Raw genomic sequence first — 20,916 nt, 5'->3', positions numbered from 1 at the left:
TATGCTCGATATGTATCAGTGGAATTCTCTGTTTTGTTACTTTTCTTTTTTCAGAAGCTATTAGATAACTCAAAACATCAATATCCTTAGATATCACCCATCATTTATCAAGCAGCTGTAATGTTTAGCTCAGGGAAATATGCCCAACCAGAAACACTCGGTTTCTCACAAATCACCGTGGGATGGTTCAGAGGGAAAGGGACCTAACATGCTAATTACAACTGTGCCCGGCCCAGTGGCTGGAAATGTCTGAAGCCCTTCTTCCCCAGGCTGCTGTCTCTAGGAAGGGGGTTGGAGGTCTAGAGCCAGGGGCCCCCCGCCGACAATGGAGAAGAGGGGTTCCCACAAGGCATCTTTATTTCCTGTTAGATGCTTAACCTGTTCGTGGTGACATCATTATCTACTGATGTAAGGTCCTGAGACCTTCTCCTGGGCCATCATCCCAGCCTTCAAGGGCGGTCAAGACCTCCACTGCTTGCTCCTTTCCTGGCTATGTTCATTCAACCCAACCCTCCCGGGTCCATTAGGACCCACATCCTTCCCACCTTCTGGCTGTAGGGACAGAAAGTGGATGGACTTGAGAGGGTCGGGAGCCTGAGACATGAGACGAGAGATTTTGAGGATAAGACGGGGCCTCAGGAGGAGGCTCATTAGCCAGGGGGCAAGTCCCAGTTCTGGTTGGGCATATGGAACCTTCTGTTTCCCGGCCTGGGAAGGTTGGAGAATACTTACTGGTTTGAAGTATACTTACTGGTCTGTAAAATATTAGGAGAGCCGTGGGTGGAAGGAGCTGTGTGAGTGCAAATTACCATCATTATTACAACTTCCAGGAAAGAAGGAAGACCCACTGTCATAATCCTCATCTTTTGCCAGGAGCGATCCCACATTTTAAGAGCCGCAGTGGAAAACCAAAACTCAGAGGCTGGCCTGGCCATCTCCTCTGGCTACAAGTTCATTACCTGTGTAGTCCTCTTCGTCCTCAGGAACCTCGGTCTGGGGCGGTGACAGAGCAGCCTTGGGTGGCTCCAGCATGGGGGCCGAGAGCTCCAGCATCCGAGAGCGTGACTGATGGGAGCTGAAGGTGTTGTAAGGGTGCTCGGCGGTGCCGTACAAGATGAGGCTCCATTCTTTCAATTTCCCTGAAAGGTGCCAAGCCCAGACTCACTGTACAGCCATGAAACCTCCCCCAGAAAGCTCTTGAGGTGCCTGGCCCAAGGCCTCCCTCCCTCCCGCATAGAAGTGCGAGGTGCAGGGCTCCCACTGCAGGGCTCCGCACCCACCACTTCCCTTCCTAGGCACCTGAGGACCAGGGATGCACTGCGACTGCCCAGGCCGTGTTCCCTGTCCCCCAGTCTCCCTGCAGCTCCCTCGACTGGCCTCCTCCCCTTCTTGGAATATCCAGAGAGCAGATCTGAGGCCTGGCCCTGAGCCTTGCCCCATCTGCTTCCCAACGGGACAGCTGGGTTACCAAGGACTCCTGCTATTAGAAGCCCTCACCCCAGACCACGGGAAGATTGGCCTTGGGCTCCTTCCTGTGTAGGGGGCCCAGGTGAGCAGGGAAGTGTGACGGGGTGACAGTGGTAATGCAAACCCAAATGTCCCCAGAGGCGGGTGTAGGGAGGATGTCCTCCAAAATGGCAGTATGAACGGCACGGATGCCAGACTATGTGGGGGGGTGGGGAGAGGCACGGAGAGGACAGGCTACATGGAGCGTATCCAGCCATGTGCAGGGCGGAGTACGGAGAAGGGGGAAGGCAGGGACCCCACCCCACCGTCCGCCTCCACGTGCGAATGATGGCCCGTGTTGCTAGCTCTTCCCAGGGGTAAAGAGAAGTGAGAAACCTCAACTGCAATTTGCCCATGAAATCCGCAATATTAAAAAAACGCATCAGAAGCCAAGTTAGACAGGCATGGCGGCCAGCCCAGGTGCAGGCCACAGGTCCGGCCTTCCCTGCTTTACTCTTGTGTCCTTGGGCGGTCAGAGCCGTGAGATCACGTAGAGGAGGTCACTGCTGTCCTTCTTGTGCAAATGAGGGGCCGAGGTCCGGTGGGACCAGCAGGGGACATACTGCTCATGCTCATGGACTCACCGTGGCTCCAGCCCAACACACAGTCATCCAGCTGTGAGCCACTTCGAGGAACCCTCGTGACCGGCCACCGGGACCCAAGCTGGGGACAGTGGCTTTGGCAGCTCCATCGCTGTGTCAGACAGAGACAAATCTCTGTTTTCCTCTTTATTCTCTATCACTGGGGTTCTTGGCCATCAGAATGCTTTAGGTGAGGGACACGAGTGCTCCGATTCTTCGCTATTGATGTGTGTTTTTACTGTCACTTCTGCTCCTTTTATTCCCCTTCTTGGCTCTGCATGGCAGGCCATCTGTCCTTAGATATCTGTCTATACACTATTTTTGCAACATGGGCAGCTCTGCTGGGCTAACTTGATCTTTTGTTTGAATTCCAGGAATATCTTACTCCCCCGAAATCCTAGAACAGGAGGCTCCTGCTTGCCCACAGACTCCAGAAGCCTATGGGCTGTAATCCATCCTGCCCGAGGTGCTACGTGGAGGCCAGGGGCAGAACCGGCCTGCACGCACCAGGCCACACTCTGGTGCTGATCCAGTGGTGTGGGATGTGGATCCGGTTATACCATGTGGCACACAGCCACGCCCTACCCAACTGAGGTCCCAGGCCCCCAAAGCCTGTAGCCCTCAAGCTATCCCGAGTCAGGCCCTGCATCCACATGGGTCTCTCCAGGCCTAGGCAGGGCTGGAGGATGCAGGTCCTTCAATTTGCAAACACATTCCTGAGCTACCTCCTAGGACACCAAGGACTTCCAAAGGGCCTGGTTCTTCTAGATGCTCCACGGCCATTCCCCTAACGCGTTCCTAACAACAGGCCACACAGTTGATGGCGCCACGGGAAGTACTTGGCATGGGTGCAAGTGCAGAAAACACAGTCCCCGGTTATGAATTATCATCTGTTCTCAACCTCCGAAGACCAAATTAGAGCCAGATTTCCAAACCACACAGGAGCTGGGCACGTTAACTGCAGGGCAAGGAACTGATTAAGGGGGGGGACATGAGGACCACACGATAGGGAGCAAGGATCTGTAAGCTGTCATTTGAGGCCAGATCTGTTTCCACCCTGTATCATGTCTCCAAAAACACCCACCAAAGGGTGTTGCCACTAAAATTAGATTCGCATTTTCAGATATAGCTTTGGTAGGACAAACAAGAGAGGCCACTCTGAGCTCAGGATCAGCACACACCCAGCAGGGGGAGGGAGAGTGGAAGGAATTCCAAGAAACCAAGACAGTAGATCCTAAAAGTTCTCATCACAAGGGGAAAAAAAAAAAATCACATTTTTTTTTCTTTTTGTGAGTGTGTATCTGTATGAGATGATGGATATTCCAAACTTACTGTTTCTATAAGTGTGTAACTATTTCACAGTATAGGCAAGTCAGGTCATTGTAATAAAACAATAAATAATAAAACATTATAATAAAACAACAAACTTGTACACTGCTGGGTGTCAGTCATAGCTCAATAAAACTGAAAGGCAAAAAACAAAAAGAATTTCAAGAAACCAGCAGTAGGAACTGCCTTGTGGGGAGGCTAGGGTTCAGGAATAGAAAAGAGACTTCATTTTTACTGTATTCCCTTGGGGACTGTTTGATTTTTTTTTTTTTTTTAAAGCTTCAGCATATATAATTTAAGAAGAAATTTAGTTTAATGAAAAAAAGTGGTTGTATAGTCAAAGAAAAACCATTTAAAAAACTGTGGTACTCAGAGCTTTTGGTTTATGTTTCTGAATAAGTAATAAATACGAATAGTTCAAAATCCAAATGTATAAAAGGGAATACAGCAGAGTCTCCCTCCAGCCCCGTCCCCTGGCCACAATCTCTCTTACCACAGGCGACCCCATTACTCGTTTCTTATGTATCCTTCCAGAGGCATTTTATTCTTTTTTTTTTTAAATATTTTATTTATTTATTTGTCAGAGAGAGAGGGAGCACACACCAGCAGGGGGGGTGGCAGGCAGAGGGAGAAGCAGGCTTCCTGCTGAGCAAGGAGCCCGATGCAGGGCTCGATCCCAGGACCCTGGGATCATGAACTGAGCTGAAGGCAGGCGCTTAACTGACAGAGCCAAGCAAATATGAGCATATATTCTGCCCTATCCCCTTTATTAACACACCTGGTAGAACCTTCCGCTCCTTGCTTTTTCCATTAACCATGCATCTTGGTGACCTTCCCATCACTGCATCAGAGAGATGCTGAGTCATTTACTTAACGGTCCCCAACTGATGGGCATTTAGGTTGTTTCCAGTTTGCAATTACAAACAGTGCTATAATCTTGGTCACATGAGGAGGGAAGGGATCCAGGGAGGTAGAAAGAGGTCCCAGTGTGTGACTAGGTCCCAGTGCCAACTCCCTCTATGCTCACCATCCCCAGAGTCTGCCCTCACTTTGGGGAGATGACACACATGGGTATAGAAAACCACAGAAAAGTAGGAGAACCTATCTGCGGCGGGGGTGGGGGGCGGCGAAGGGGCGAGCTATGCCGGACCAGAGACAGGGTCCACCCTCAACAGAACTGTCCTGCAAAGGCAGGAGGATTGAAAAATGTCGGCTTGCTTTGGTCAAAGCATTTAACCAGAACGTATTACTTACTATTCAAGACACTCGGCATGCCTGTTCAAGTTTGCCCTGATAAAACCCCAACCAGTACCATTAATTCCTTAATTTCTGGGGGGGGGCGGGGGGTGGTCTTCAAAGACATCCAAATCCAAATTCTTTGTTTTTTTTCTTTCCATCAGATTCCTGAGACTGTAGAAGAAAGAATGACAAATCCACCTGCTTATTAACCACTTGGGGCGGGCACTGCCAGGACTGCCTCCAGATGTCACCAGCAAAGCCCAGGCAACAATAATTGTGTGAGAGGCGGACGGTAATCCTGGCTAATGCCAGTAAATGGCTTTATCATCATTCACTATCTTCAGTGCAGCATTTCCCCTCGAAGGGTTGAATTGGTAATGAACAAACAGGATTATTCCTATTATTCAAAGGAAGAGCCAGCATTAAGGGAGACTAGGGTCGGATTTGCCAATAGGAAAGTATCAGCAGTCATGAAGCTTTTCTCTGCCCGGCATTTTGAATCAAGCATTAGGAATCCTTGAGAGGGGAATTTACAATTGGAGACAAAAGAGGGTAGAAGTGGGGGCAAGGTTTTGTTAGGCTAAGGACTCTGAGCTAATACTTTTGAATTCTTGAGTTTTCTTTGGCCATAAGAAGTTATTAACAATAAAGAACGTATTAATCCTCCCCCCCACCCTTATACTGAAAACATACAGGGAGCAACTCTCTTTAGTCAAAACGTAGTAAAGAAAGAGGTCTAAAAGAAAAAAAAAAAACCAAGAAATACTTTTCAGTCTCACCCCCCCCCAGTGGAAGTTTTTTCCTTGTGAGGGCCAGGGAACCTGACTTACAAAGTTTACAAAGTTTAATGAAGAGGTCTTGGTGGAAGGAATAAAAAAGGCTCACCTCCCTGTTTATAAAAATATACAAAAACACTTTAAAGGGGGGATTTTACGGTATGTGGATTATATTTCACTATATTGCAATGAAGCTATTATATGAAATACACACAACACACACACACACACGTGTATTATACACACATGGAGAGAAACCCCAACATTTACTCAATAAATTTAACACATAATTAAAAATGCACTTTAGGTCCACGTTATGGCAACAAAGATGGAGGAAAATAAAGGGAATATAGGAAATGACCTGGAAAGGACAAGGAAGAGTGTACACATGTGTGGGCCCCCCGTGTGCACGCGTGTGTGCGCACACATGCACACATGTGTGTGCTCACCCTCAGAACCCAATGTAAGACAGGGAGATGGGAGAACCTTCTCTATGATCTTGTAGTCATAAAAACCATTCAAGACGATATTTTCAGGACCAGGAAAAGGATCTGAGAATCCAAGCTCCAGTGTTCATTTAGGCGAAGGGTAGAAACAAATCTACATTTGGAGAAGAACAATCGTCGTCCTGTATGGCAATGCAGAAAGGAGCGTTTTCCTTAATGGCACCAATAAGGTGAGATAGGAAATGCTCAAATACCACCTTCTTAACATTTTTTACTTTTTTCAAAGTCATGCATCGACAGTTTGCCAAGTCAAGTAATGCTACACAGTTTAGACCAAAGACAGAAGTCCTTTACATCACCTTTTCGCACTTTGAGCTTGATTAGATTTTCATATGCTATGTCTTGGTTTCTCAATTTTAGACACCATCCAATGACAACCTACGTAGGACATGGAGAAGCCCCACTCTCACACCATCCATCATATACTCACGTCCTCCCCCATATCCCCAACACTCTGTTAACACCATTTCTTACTAGGTTTTCAATGTCTTCTCCCCCACCCCACTCCCATTTCATGTTGTGGGAGATTTCCTCAGGTCTTCTAACCTATTGACTTTCTAGTTTTTGCCTCATGTTTAAAATTTTCAAGGCATTGATCTGGTTCTCCCGATGTTCAATCTTCTCAAAATGCAGAAACCTGTTCTTGTTTTATAGATGAGATATTTTCTCTTATCTTTCCTGAGGACACCTATGAGATAATAGAATTTATATATCGGTCTCTGCTCCAGTTCTTGGCACAGAGCTCCTGAGACTCTTGTCATTTCCTAATTGAGAAGAGCAATAGGAGCTTCTCTTGTTATAATATTTGTCTTTGACCCTGTCCCTGACTCAGGACTCCTAAAATCCTTGTAAATTCCTAAGCATCCTTTGTTCTATGGAGGTGACTCTGGGTGCGCTCCTGGATGGGGGCTGGTCACCAAAAAGACCAAGCTATGATTAGAAGCTTGGAATTTTCAGCCCTGTCCCCCACTTCTCTAGAGAGGGGCTAAAAATAAAGTCAGTAACTGATCATGCCTACATGAGGAAGCCTCCTTAAAATACCAATAGTATGTGGTTTGGGGAGCTTCTAGGTGGGCAAACACATCCACACCAGGAGCGTGACACACCCCAACTCCGCAGGGACAGAAGCTCCTGTTCTGGGGGCCCTCCCAGACCTCACCCTCCCTATGTATCTCTTCATCTCTTCATCTGTATCCTTTATCATTTCCTTTAATAAACTGGTTGAGTTGGGGTGCCTGGGTAGCTCAGTCGTTAAGTGTCCGCCTTCAGCTCAGGTCATGATCCCAGGGTCCTGGGATTGAGTCCTGCATTGGGCTCCCTGCTCCATGGGAAGCCTGTTTCTCCCTCTCCCACTCCCCCTGCTTGTGTTCCCTCTCCTGCTGTGTCTCTGTCAAATAAATAAATAAAATCTTAAAAAAATAATAATAAACTGGTTGAGTGTAAGTAAGTGCTTCCATGAGTTTTGTGAGCTGTCCTAGCAAATCAACTGACTCCCAAGAGGAGTTCTTTAGAACACCAATCTATGACCAGGGGGTCAAAAGTACCAGTGAAAACCTGAACTTGCTACTGGTATCTGAAATGTATGTGAGTGTGTAGGTGTGGAGGGCAGTCCTGTGGGACTGAGCCCTTAAGCTGTGGGATCTGACGCTATCTCTGGGTAGATGGTGGCAGAATTAAGTTGTAGGACACCCGACGGGTGTGACTAAGAATTGCTTGTTGTGGGGGGAAAAAACCCACAAACCTGGTGACTAGAAGTGTCAGAAGTGAAATGTTCTGTATGAACAGTAGAGGATATACACAGGAGGAAAACTCAGTAGGAAATAACTGGAGTTTTCCCTACACAGGGGAGGAATAACTAAATCTTTCTATTTTATATGACCAATTATAGTTTTTCTAAAGGTTTCTTTTGCTGCCTGACTTGCTGTTTCCTCTCCAAGTTTCTTCTCTGTTAGGGTTTATTTCTGCTTTAACACTGGATAATTTCCTCAAATGTCTGGTGGTCCTCGAGGGGGTTTTTTCATATTCAGTAGTAAGGTACTCAAAAGCTGATTGGAAGCTGTGTGTGCTGGAATATGGAAACATACTTTTTGTTTGTTCATTCATTTTGTATATGGCACACTTGCTAGCTTATACAATATGAGAAAAGAAATGTTATCATAGCATATAAGGTGGCTCAGACGTAAACGAGGCTTACATAGTAAATGTTAACACTTCTCCTCAGAACAATGGAGGTCAGAGGAAAATGTATTATCTTTACAGCGCTGAAATCTGATATATTTTTCCGGGATCATGACCTGAGCCAAAGGCTGATGATTAACTGACTGAGCCACCCAGATGCCCCTGAAATCTGAAATTTAAAAAATACTGCCAACCCGGGGAAACCTGGGTTGAGCCTCTGACTCTTGATTTCTGCTCAGGTCATGGTCTCAGGGTCATGAGATTGAGCCCCTGGGTTAGGATCCACACTCAGCATGGAGTCTGCTTGAGATTCTCTCTCTCCTCTCCCTCTACCCCTCCCCCGTTCTCTCTCTCTAATACATAAATACATAAAATCTTTTAAAAAATTAAAAAAAAAAATACTGCCAACCCAGAATTCTATATCCAGTGAAAATTCCATTCAAGACTGAGTGGAGTCATGGAAACATCACAAGGATTTCCCCAAACCAGAGTCAAAGTCAATGTGTCAACAAATGAACAATTATACACATTTTTAAAAACAAACAAATCAAATTGGTTGAAATAAAGACATTTTGAAGTAAATCCAACCTGAGTCAACTCATGGCCAGGAGGCCAACATGATAAGAAATGATAAAGGAAATTCTTCAGCCACAAGGAAAATGATAAAAAACTGGATCTACAGAAAAGAATAATGAGCACCAGAAATGGAAATACATGGATACACAAAAAAGAGTAGCTTTTTTCCTTCTCTTTCTTTCTTTAAAAGACAAAGACTGCTTAAAGCAAAAATATCACTATAAAATGGAGTTGGTAATATATACAGAAGTAAAATATATGACATAATCATAGCATAAAGTTGGGGGGGAAAGAAAGACACTGTCATTAGGCTCTTAACATGTGTAAAGTGTGACGCCATGTGATAGTAATTCTAAGTAAACTGTAATGTATTAAGGATACATATTATAATCCTTACAGCAACCACACAAATATGGTTAAAAGTTCAATAAAGGAAATACAATATAATATTCAAAATTATTTAATTCTCCTGCCCCAAAAAAGGGCAGGAAAAGAGAAACTTTTGTTTCTTAAGGGGCGGAAGGGAGAGAGAGGGAGACAGAATCTTACGGACTCCACCCACGTTCAGCAAGAGTCTGACACGGGGCTCCATCTCACAACCCTGAGATCACAACCTGATCTGAAACCAAGGGTCAGACACTCAACCAACTGAGACACCCAGGTGCCCCAAAGAGAAACCTTTTTAATACTGTTGGATTTTGCTTAACACTGAACTTGGAATTTTTGTAGTTATGTTCTTGAGTGAGACTGGCTGAAAATTCTCCATAATGTGCTGCTGGGATTTGGCACCAAGGATACACAGGCTTCATTCAACTACTGGGGACTGTTTCCCTTTTTTCTACTGTCTGAAAGAATTTATGGAATATTGATGTTATTTCTTCCATTTGAGTGTTTAGTGGAATTTGCCAGTTCATCTATCCAGCCTTGACCTTCCTTTTAAATTACAGAAACAATTTCTGAGGATAATTTTAATCTTATTTTTTTCTTGTGTCAATTTTACCAAGTTGTATTTTTTTTCTTGGAATTTGCCTATTTCACTTAAAATTTCTTTTTCTTTCTTTCTTTCTTCCTTCCTTTCTTTTTTTTGGTCACAAAGTTGTTTATAATACCTTCTTCCAGTAACTTTAATGTATACAGGATGTGTAATAATAGTCGTCATTTTCATTCCTAAAATGATATATTCTCATTATTTCCCCTTGCTTGGTCTTCCTAGAGGCTTATCAATTCTATTCGTTTCCTCAAAGAACCAATTTATGGTTTTCCTGATTCTCTCTTCCATATCTTTGCTTTCTATTTTATTAATTTCTGCTCTTAAAAACATTTCCTTCTTTCTGCTTTCTTTGCATTGACGTTGGTCTTTCTCTACCATCTTAAGTTGGATGCTTAGCACATTCATTTCCAGGCTTTCCTCCTTCCTAATACATGTGGTTAGGGCCATAAATTGATGAGAGAGAAGGCAAGCTGAAGACCAAGCACACGCTGACACCCTGCAACCTCCCCCCAATCCCCCTCTCCTGGGTGGGACAGGTGGGACATTCTTCCAGGAAGCTCCCAACTATCTTAATGTTAACGCCTTGCTAGAGGGAAAAACAACCTGAATTTGACGATGGTAAGGGCTCCAGATAACCTGGGAGTCTTCTTTAACATACGAAAATCCTTTTGAAACCTCCCTTTTCCTTACCTCCCCCAACTCCCAAGTATATAATCAGCCACCCCTCATAAACCCCGGTGCCTCAGCTCCTTCTGCCCAGGGGTCCTGTCCTGGTGCCTTAATAAAACCAGCATTTTGATGGGCGCCTGGGTGGCTCAGTTGGTTAAGCGACTGCCTTCGGCTCAGGTCATGATCCTAGAGTCCCTGGATCGAGTCCCGCATCGGGATCCCTGCTCGGCGGGGAGCCTGCTTCTCCCTCTGACCCAACCCCCTCTCTATGTGCTCTCTCTCATTCTCTCTCTCTCTCAAATAAATAAAGAAAATCTTTAAAAACAAAAAAACAAAACAAGAAAAACCCCAGCATTTTGCACCAAAGACGTCTCAAGAATTCTTTCTTGGTCGTTGGCTCTGGACCTCACCCCACCAATCCTCACCTGCATTCCAAAACCACATCAAATTTCTCTCTCTCCACTAGTCCACGCTGGCATCCCATTTGTTTGCATATGTGCTATTCTTATCATCATGTAGTTTTACATATTTTCTAATTTATATTAGTCTTTTTCCTTAGACACTTGAGTTATTTAGAAGCATTTTTCGATTTCCAAGTGTATGGGCTTTTCCTAGTTATCTTTTTATTTTGATTTTTAACTTAAGTGTAATGTCAGAGGACAGCGTTTATATGCTACCAATCCTTAGAAATATGCTGAAGCTTGCCAAATAGCCCACTGTGTGGCCGATTTTCATAAATATTCCATTTACACTTGAAAAGAAATTGTATTCTTCTGTTGCTGGGTACAGTGCTCCAACAGGCCCATTAGGCCTAACTTGTCAGTTGCAATGTTCAAATCCTGCATTCTTACTGACTGTCACTGTTTTACTCATCAAATATATTTGAGGCATATTAAATCTCCTACCTTGTGTGTGAGTTTGTTTTTTTTCTCTTTGTAGTTTTAACAGCTTTTTGCTTTCTGTATTTTGAGGCCATGTTAGAATTGAACCAAATCTTCTATCAAGTTGTAATAATACTCTTTAGTTCTTTTTTTTTTAAAGATTTTATTTATTTTTTGACAGAGAGAGATAGCGAGAGAGGGAACACAAGCAGGGGGAGTGGGAGAGGGAGAAGCAGGTTTCCTGCGGAGCAGGGAGCCCGATGTGGGGCTCGATCCCAGGACCCTGGGATCATAACCTGAGCCGAAGGCAGACGCTTGACGACTGAGCCACCCAGGCGCCCCAATACTCTTTAGTTCTAATGATGCCTATTGTCCTGACATTTCTGCTTGTCTGATCCTAATACAACTATACCCGCTTTCTTTTGGTTGGTATTTGCTTGGTATGTCTTTTCCCATCTGCTTTAGTTTTTAACTTTTCTGGGTTTTGTGTGTATGTGTGTTTTCTGTTTTAGATACCATTCTTTAGAGTTCTATGGGTCAGTCCCAGCAGGAAGCAGACAGCATAATTAAACTGGGATAATCCACGGAGGCTTTAATAAAGAGGCTATTTACAAAGGTGTGAGCAGAGCAAAACAAAGCCGCAACTTTGGAGAGTGAAGTTCTTTGGGGCCAGTAACAGAAGGTGTGTTAAGCCCTTAGGCGTACTATATTCTACTGGCATCAGGAGGGCTGGGCTGAGACCCTGAGGGATGCTGGCTGCTGGGGGCAGCTAGAGGGAAACAAAACAAAACAAAATAAAACCTCATAAATAAATATCTCCTTCCTCCCTCCATTCTCCTGTGGAGTTTCCCCTGGCTGAACTCAACGGTAAGCCACAGGCAAAGAGTCTGTGATGAGGCCAGCCTCCTACAATAGGGTGGAGTGGAGGAGAATTGAGAATGGGGCTGGTGGGCATGAGAAACACAATTTTTGTCTTCTAAAATGAAGCCAGGGCGCCTGGGTGGCTCAGTCGTTAAGCGTCTGCCTTCGGCTCAGGTCATGATCCCGGAGTCTGGGGACCGAGTCCCACATCGGGCTCCCTGCTCGGCGGGAAGCCTGCTTCTCCCTCTCCCACTCCCCCCGCTTGTGTTCCTGCTCTCGCTATCTCTCTCTCTGTCAAATAAATAAAAAATATTAAAAAAAATAAAAATAAAAATAAAATGAAGTCAATGGACTATTTACCTTGATTGAAACTATTGAAGAGTTGGACTTGTTTTGTGTGTTCTGCATTGGTTTCTTTTTCTTTTCTTTTTTTTTTTTTTCCTTAATTTTCTGTGCCTCCGAGATCCCAGCTTTCTGCAGGTGCTATAAAACTCTCTGGGTAGGCTCCCCAGATCCAGCAAATACCCTAAGGCACAAGCCACCATCATTATTACTCCATTGACCTCTCTGACTGTCAACATTTCAAACAGCATTTAAAATTCTCTTCTGTGGGCAGGCAAGACACTTGGTCTTCCTATGGCCGGAGGTAGGATTCTAGAACATCTTTTAATATTTCAATTCTGTTTTTGACTTGGGGTAATTTGTTAGTAATTTAGAAAAAATATCTACCTTATACTAAAAAGAAATTCAAACATTATGGAGAAAATCAAATCCTAAACAAACTGGGAATGAAAAAAAAAAAGAATTATCAAAACTCTGGAGGAAAAATTTAAGATTATCTGTAAAAAATTAAAGGTCAAATAGCGTACCAGAAAAAATATTTATAGGAACCATGACACATCCTGGGCTATTACATCTGTATTTTTACCTTGAGTACATCTCAGCTTAATAACGACAGCACTTAGACCTCTTGGGACAAAAACGGAAATGGCAATTTTCCAAAGAAAAAACACACTTTGTACACAAACATTTGGAAAAGGTGTTCATCCTCATTAGTAATTATCACAATGCAAATTAAGGGAAGATATCCTTGATTTTCTCTAGAGCTGGCCAGTGAGTGTGCCTGGTGAGATTGTAAATTGGTTCAATTATTTTGAAAAGCAAATCAGTAATACGCATCAAAAAGTAGATATGCTTCCATCTCTTATTTGTCCGAGTGATTTACTTCTGGTGAATGATCCCCAGGAAATAATTTTAAATTTAGGAGAAAGCTTTCTGCACTCTGCTGTCTATTTATAATAGCAAAAAAATGGAAAACAGCTTACATGTCCAACAATAGATGTATGGCTTAAATAAATTATGCCATTTCTACTTGAAGTTTTATTTAAAAAAATATAAAATGCTGCTTACAAAGGATATATAATGACATTAAAAAAGTGCTTGATATGCAAATAATAAAAAGAAATACAGAGTTATGAAGGCAGCATGGTTAGAACTATGTAAAATGTCAGGGAAAAAAAAAAAAAGACCAAGTAGAAATATAGATATATTCTTGAACATGACATGTTTCTGAAAAAAAGGAATAAAGTCATATGTTTAAAAATTAAATACACTTAGGGGCGCCTGGGTGGCTCAGTTGGTTAAGCGTCTGCCTTCAGCTCAGGTCGTGATCCCAGGGTCCTGGAATCCAGCCCCGCATCGGGCTCCCTGTTCGGCGGGAAGCCTGATTCTCCCTCTCCCACTCCCCCTGCTTGTGTTCCCTCTCTCTCTCTCTTTCTGTTAAATAAACAAACAAACCAAAAAAAAGGGGGGTTTCAGGAGAGCTCTTTCTCTTCTCTTCATCATTTTATTTTTCATTTTCAGCCACATTTAGAATTTTATCTGCAACAGTGAAATATTAAAGAAAAATCTCCTCTTTCTGTTACATTCACCATTGGGAGACACAGAACCGACTGGCAAATGCCATGGTTCACAACCACGCACCACAGCAGTGGGGTTGGGCCCTCACCAGCTAAGCAGGAATCGATACTTCTTTTTTCCTTGGACTAGGACACCTGGGGAATGGTGCCAGTCTTTGTGGTCCCTTAGACAAGTAGAAGGGAGGCAAAAAGACCAACTGAAATACTGAGTCCTATCAAAGCAAAAGGGGTTAGAAGTGAGACTTCGGGATAGCCGTGCGTATGCTGACCTTTTGGAAACCGTACTGAGCTCTCGGCTTCTGTTTCAAGAGAAGCAGGAGCGATACTCTCTAATTGCACTTTCCAGAAACCAGAGAGTTCAGTGACAAACTTGAAAGCCAGCACAGGAGGCTCGTGATTTCAATCTGACTTCCTTTCTAGCTGCCAGTACAAGAGAGATTGAGCCATTGATCACAGATTGCAAAATTTCAACTCATCCCACCAACGGAGATGAGCTCAAAACAGATGTCAAGTAAAGAGAAGTCAGTAAAATAACAATAAAGTGAGAACAGCTCTGCTCTTAGGAAGAAAGAAATGCATGAAAGAGCTAACTGAAAGGAAATCAGAAAACCATGGAGCTTTTTATGATTAAAAAAGAGGGGGGGGGGAACCCAGTCACATAAGAGAGACTAATTTCTTCCACTTTTAACCGATTATTAAATGTTTTACTGAGTGTGCACAGCCGAAAACAGAGCTGATTAAAATTATACGAGCTCTTGATTTAAACAAGGTTCATGGATGCTCGCACATTCAGTCACTCAACAAATCCTCTTCGACCTTGCTCCAAGTGCTGAGCACTGGGGGCGGGGTGAGACCAAAGCCTTAGCACTGCACTCCCAAACGCAAACTCTGTCTGCCAACACAGCAATCACACTGCACCCGTTCTAAATACGATCCTTTTGATCATCTCTCCCTCTCCACTATTTCCTACAGATTACTGAAACTCATGTTTGGGTTGCTACCTGAAAATGTGCTTTATTTAGCCCAGGTTCCCTTGAAAACGGGAGTCTGAGGCCAAGCCTAGGGGCTGAGGGCTGAGGCTTTTTTGGGAGGTAGGACCCAGGGCAATGGGAGCCAGGGGAAAGCAGGAAGGCAGGGACCACAGGAACACCAAGCTGGCTCAGGTTTCATAACCAAAGAGCAGGGCTCTTGGCCAGGGGACATCTCCCACAGAGGCTTTGTGGGACTCTAGGGGAAGGGCAGGAGCTTATCTCCTGTCTCTCCTTGGGCGAACCTCCTGAGCACTTCCGGTATGCCCCCTGCCCCCCTCCAGGCAGCTGGATGCTGGGGAGCAGCATGGCTTCCCCAAGTCCTGCTGAGAAGGACCTGACCTCCTGGGACAACTGTGCCCTAGCCCAGCCTTCACCTGGGGGCACTGAGGAGATAAGTTGGGGGCCAGACCTCTCCGCTGGGCAAGAGGCCAGGCCCAAGGGCGCAGGGGCTGAGCCATTCTGGAGAGGCACATAAGAGGTCCAGTGTGACATTTATGGGGTAAAATGCAATCATTACACGTGCTTGGAGGTAGCAGGCATGAAATAGCATGAGCAGTATTTGAAAAGAACCTTTTCCCCTAGGCTTTCTTTGGTCTTCCATTCAAGTGAGCATAGCACCTTCGTAAGATACTAGAGAACAGTAAAAGGCAGATTTGCAAAATTGGGCGCCTGAGACACACGCGTAGGTTCCAAGATGGCTTATCACCGAGAAATATGTGTTGGCGCTTTTAATATTTCAGGCTCTATGGCCGAACACCAAACTTCATTTTTTTTAATAAAGATTTTATTTATTTATTTGTCAGAGAGAGTGAGAGAGCACAAGCAGGGGCAGCGGCAGGCAGAGGGAGAGGGAGGCTCCTTGCCAAGCAAGGAGCCCGATGCGGGACTCGATCCCAGGACCCTGGGATCATGACCTGAGCCGAAGGCAGACGCTTAACCAACTGAGCCACCCAGGCGCCCCTGATCCAAACCTTTAAAAAATCCTCCGGAAGTATTTTTCTCATATAAAATCTTCCTACATTTGAATCTCATCCAGGCCCAGGAAGCAATAATTCTAGAGTATTCATAAGTACTATAATTCCTGTCACACATGTGCAGTGATGGGGACCGAGAGAGGTTCTGGGACCAAGCCAGCAAGTGGCCTTGTTGGAACTCGGACCACACCTGCCAGACACCCTGCTCGGGGCTCACCCCAAACAGGTCCCAACACCTGAATCCTGTGCCCCGACTCCAGTTTCGGTGGCAGCCTGGTCTTCCTTCCGCCACCCACAGGGTCACGGTCAAGTCAACTGGACTGTGATTCGGGACTGATCTTCATAGCTTCTCTGTGCCCCTATAGCGTACTTTGCAGGTTTTGGCAAATGCACCAAAATTCTTCCTAAACTTCTTTGATCTTGCCCCGGCTTCAACTCTCACATTTGTGCTAAGGAGAGAAGCAAAGATGGGATTCCACAGAAGCGAGCAGGTGGAGTCGGGTGTAACTGGGCTGAGCTCCAAAGAAAGCCAAGATGTGTGAGAACTTTGTAAACGGCTCTGGCCCTGGGGAACGCACCCACACACACACAAAGGCCACTGAAAAGCCAGTCCGCTGGTGGGGCAGGATCTCCTCACAGCAGTTTCAAAAGCAAGCTGTTGGTTAGCAAGCTTTGGTTTCTTTGGTTGGGGAAAAACTGCTTAAGAAGAATAAAGAATAGACATGTACCTGCTGAGTTCAAGGCTTGAAAGAGTTTCCCATTCAGTCCGTTGACTGGATGGTGAGCCAGCTTGCCCTCAGCACAGCAATCCTGGATTCTGTTGTTTCCCGGTTCCTGCGTTCTCCAGAAAAGCAGAGCCAGTTTAATCTTCCTCAAAGGCACTGAGACTGGTCTCTGCCAGTTACCTCTAGCCTGGAACTTCCCCAGAGGGCAAATGGACCAGTTCCTAAAGACTGTGGGTAGAACATATGCTTCCAGCAAGCGAATGGGGGCAGGGGGTGAGGGGGTGAGGAACCTGAGTTTCCATGACAACCCACTATATGCCAGGTTGTGCTAGAAAAGTTCACTCCCATCAGGTGCTCACAACCTGACTGTGAGAGAATTATTATTTCTCACAAGGTCCCCCAGCCAGTAGCTGGTAGAGCTACTTTTGGGTCTCAGGCCATACTACTTCTACATTTCATGTTCTTTTCACCAAATCACACCGTGATCCCAAATGCAGAATACCATGGACAGTCTGGTATTTGTTTCACAATCTCTGGAACTTCTGCTTGTTGGCTTGCTATCACAGTATTTACCCTCCCATGTTTTCATTTATATTTTCTTCAATTACTACAAAGACTGAATATTTTTTGTTCACTGGTTATTTGTATTTTTTCTTTATGAATGGTCTTTTTAGGCTCTTTGCTGATTTTTCTACTGGGGTGCTCTGCATATTTCTTAGTGATTTGTAAGCACTCTTCATATATAAAGGCTATGATAGTATAAAGCTTTGTCTGCTTTCATCTGACTATGGGGGTTGAGATGCTAGAGATAAAGAAGGTGTCTGCCTGTGTATTGCAATTTTTTAATACCAAATATTGTTTTTTAACTCCCTGTCTTGGAAAAGTGACTTTTTAGCATATTGAGAATTCAAACGATAACTGTTTACTGATTAGCAACATTTAGGCAGAAAAATAGTTTGATTTGTTAAATAAGCAGTTAAACCAATAGCAATTAGACCTTTATCCTTCTGAGTGGGTCTTGAGAAAAAATAAACCAAGGAAATGAGAGCCCCTGATTGTGATGTCTAGTCCTGAGGGAGGGACTGAGGCTCTACTCAGAGATGGGCTGGCTCTGTTGGGATAACGAAGAGTTGGGGGTTGGGGGGCAGAGCACATTATAGGGTCTGAGCCTTGGTCATACACTGAATGCATCTCTCTTAAAGATACTCATTCCAAAAGACAGTCCTTTACTTATATGATTCCCAATAAGCAGTGGTGTGCCAGGGCAGGTTTGCATTGATGTATTGATTGTCAACATTTTCAGGAACTTTGTGAACTGATTGATAAATATAGCCATTATTAAAAATATGGGATGCCTGGGTGGCTCAGTTGGTTAAATGTCTGCCTTCGGCTCAGGTCATGATCCCAGGGTTCTGGGATTGAGTCCCGCATCGGGCTCCTTGCTCAGCAGGGAGCCTGCTTCTCCCCCTGCCTGCCACTCCCCCTGCTTGTACTCTCGCACTCTCTCTGACAAATAAATAAATAAAATCTTTTTTAAAAAATTAAAAAAATTTTTTAAAAACCTAAATGATATAAACTTATACTTAATAAATCATATTGAAAATAAAGATAACAAATACTCAAAAATCATCACTTCCTAATCATTTTACTGGATTTTGTCACTATCCATGCTTTGAGAGTTACTTACATTTATTCTACTTATACAGTAGAAATACTATCTACAGGTGGCTACTTTGTATCTCTGACAACCCATTGGAGGCTTGAAATCAGCCATGCTGGGAGCATTTACACGTGGAAATTGATAAACACTACAAAAGAGGGCTTGATTTACTGCTGATTTTCTAGACTTAAGAAAGTGATGGAGGAGGAAATATGCATAATGCAGATTAAACTTAAAAGTGCATTATATCGGGGCGCCTGGGTGGCTCAGTCGTTAAGCGTCTGCCTTTGGCTCAGATCATGATCCCAGGGTCCTGGGATCGAGCCCTGCATCGGGCTCCCTGCTCCGCGGGAAGCCTGCTTCTCCCTCTCCCACTCCCCCGCTTGTGTTCCTGCTCTCACTAACTCTCTCTCTGTGTCAAATAAATAAATAAAATCTTAAAAAAAAAAAAGTGCATTATATCTGTAGCCAGCCATTACACTGGCGACAGCATTAAAAAATTGAGGCAATATATTTCCAGTGTTTGAAAACTATCATCCAATTTAGCAATAAGGTTGCCCACGTCACTGACAAACAAGTTCTAACTTATATTTATGCCAAAGGACAGTTGTTCATCAGTTGCAACCACAGATTGGTTATAGATACAAGAGTTTGGCAAAAATCAATGAATGCATTCTCTCAGAATCAATGGGCTATATGTAATTTACAATGTGAACAGTGTATTTTATTATTGTTTGCAAACTGTGTGCTACGCATACTTTGTATCAGCAAAATTTATAATACTGCGTGCGCACACACACACGCTTGCCCCCTGGAGTGCACATAGGACAATGGGGGTCCATAGGTGGGTAAATGGGGACAGGATGCCAGGCCTCAAACAACACCCAAATAAACAGGCCCCTTAATTACAAACAGGCCCCTCAATCCCAGGACCCTGGGATCATGACCCGAGCCGAAGGCAGACGCTTAACGACTGAGCCACCCAGGCGCCCCTCACCAGGCTATTCTTTTGTTTTTGTTTTTGTTTTTTTGTTTTTTAAAGATTTATTTATTTGACAGAGAGAGACACAATGAGAGAGGGAACACAAGCAGGGGGATTGGGAGAGGGAGAAGCAGGCTTCCCGCAGAGCAGAGAGCCCGATGCGGGGCTCGATTCCAGGACCCTGGGATCATGATCTGAGCTGAAGGCAGACACTCAACGACTGAGCCACCCAGGCAATGACATTGTCTTTCCTCAAGCTACTTTACTGTAAGAATATAGTGTATAATACATATATAAAATATGTGTTGTTTATGTTATCAGTAGGGCTTATGGTCAACAGTAGGCTATTAGTAGTTAAGTTTCTGTGGAGTCAGAAGTTCTTTGTGTTTTTTTTTTAAGATTTATTTATCTGAGAGAGAGAGAGCAGGGGAGGGGCAGAGGGAGTGGATCTCAAGCAGACTCCCCACTGACTGCAGAGCCCCTTGTGGGGCTTGATCCCACAACCCTGAGATCATGACCTGAGCCGAAACCAAGAGTCAGATGCTTAACTGACTGAGTCACGCAGGCGCCCTGCGAGTCAGAAGTTACATGTGGATTTTCAACTGTGCCATGGGTTGGCACCCCTAACCCTGTGTTGTTCAAGGGTCAACTGTACAATTGAATACCTGCATTTAATTTTTTGGGAAGTTCTCTTGTGATTCTCTGTGCTCATTCTTCCAGATGAGCTTTATATTCATTCAGTTAGGTTCCTCCCACTTCCTTCATTTTATGGTAATATTGATTGAGATTGTCTTTAAATGGTAGACTTGTAGGGCGCCTGGGTGGCTCAGTCAGTTAAGCAGCTACGCTCTCTTTCTCGCTCTCTCGCTCTTGTTCTATCTCAAGTAAATAAATAAAATCTTTAAAAGAAAAATAAATGTTAGACTTGTGAAAAATGGCTATCTCAATGATATTGAAGCCTGAAACACAGTACAGAGGAAAACCCTTTAAAAATCAGTAACCATCTATTCTAAGTGCCTATTGTGTTTCAAGTGCTCTGGTGGGTCAAAAAAAATAAAGGGTTGTGCCTGCAATCATGCTTGCTTGACTCTCAGTCCAGGTGAAGCAGTCTCTCAGGAGAAACCCTTTCTAGAAGTCATGCCCATAGCACACAGCAGATGCTCCTAGTACAAGGCACCTGTCAGACTTCAATATTTGATTTGATCTTTATCTTATAATTAGAACACTTAAAATAAAAAAATCCAACCAAAAATATCCTAATGCCCAGATATAGGAAAACTACTGGCCACAGGGCTAAAAAGAGAAACATCAACGAAAGGCTGCCCGCGGTCACCGAGTCCAGGCTCTGCCTTTGCGGCTGCGTGAGCTCGGTCAAGGTCTTCTGGGTAGCTTGGAACTAGCTTCCTCTCCCACAAAATGAGGATCAAAACACTCATAATAAGATTGCCACGAGGAGTCATGTTAATAACATAACACTAAGCACTTGGCCCGGACTTCTAAATTTAATCCTTCCAACAGCCCTATGCAGAAGA

The 20,916-nt window shown here is 44.3% G+C and overlaps 1 protein-coding gene across 2 annotated transcripts in view; it reads right to left on the bottom strand.

Moving 5' to 3' along the window:
* Window positions 1-20,916, bottom strand: part of PCSK6 (proprotein convertase subtilisin/kexin type 6) — a 134,387-nt gene that overhangs the window by 24,249 nt on the left and 89,222 nt on the right. For both annotated transcript variants that reach the window (XM_021680644.2, XM_021680645.2), the window contains exons 13-14: window positions 960-1,139; window positions 752-790 (exon numbers count right to left, since the gene is read on the bottom strand). In XM_021680644.2, coding sequence (XP_021536319.2) covers window positions 752-790; window positions 960-1,139 — 219 coding nt within the window. The remainder of the gene's footprint in view (window positions 1-751; window positions 791-959; window positions 1,140-20,916) is intronic.

The sequence above is a fragment of the Neomonachus schauinslandi genome, chromosome 9, assembly GCF_002201575.2.
Source record: "Neomonachus schauinslandi chromosome 9, ASM220157v2, whole genome shotgun sequence".
Taxonomy (NCBI): domain Eukaryota; kingdom Metazoa; phylum Chordata; class Mammalia; order Carnivora; family Phocidae; genus Neomonachus; species Neomonachus schauinslandi.
The sequence above is the reverse complement of the archived record's forward strand: the minus strand, read 5'-3'. Positions and strand labels throughout refer to the sequence as shown.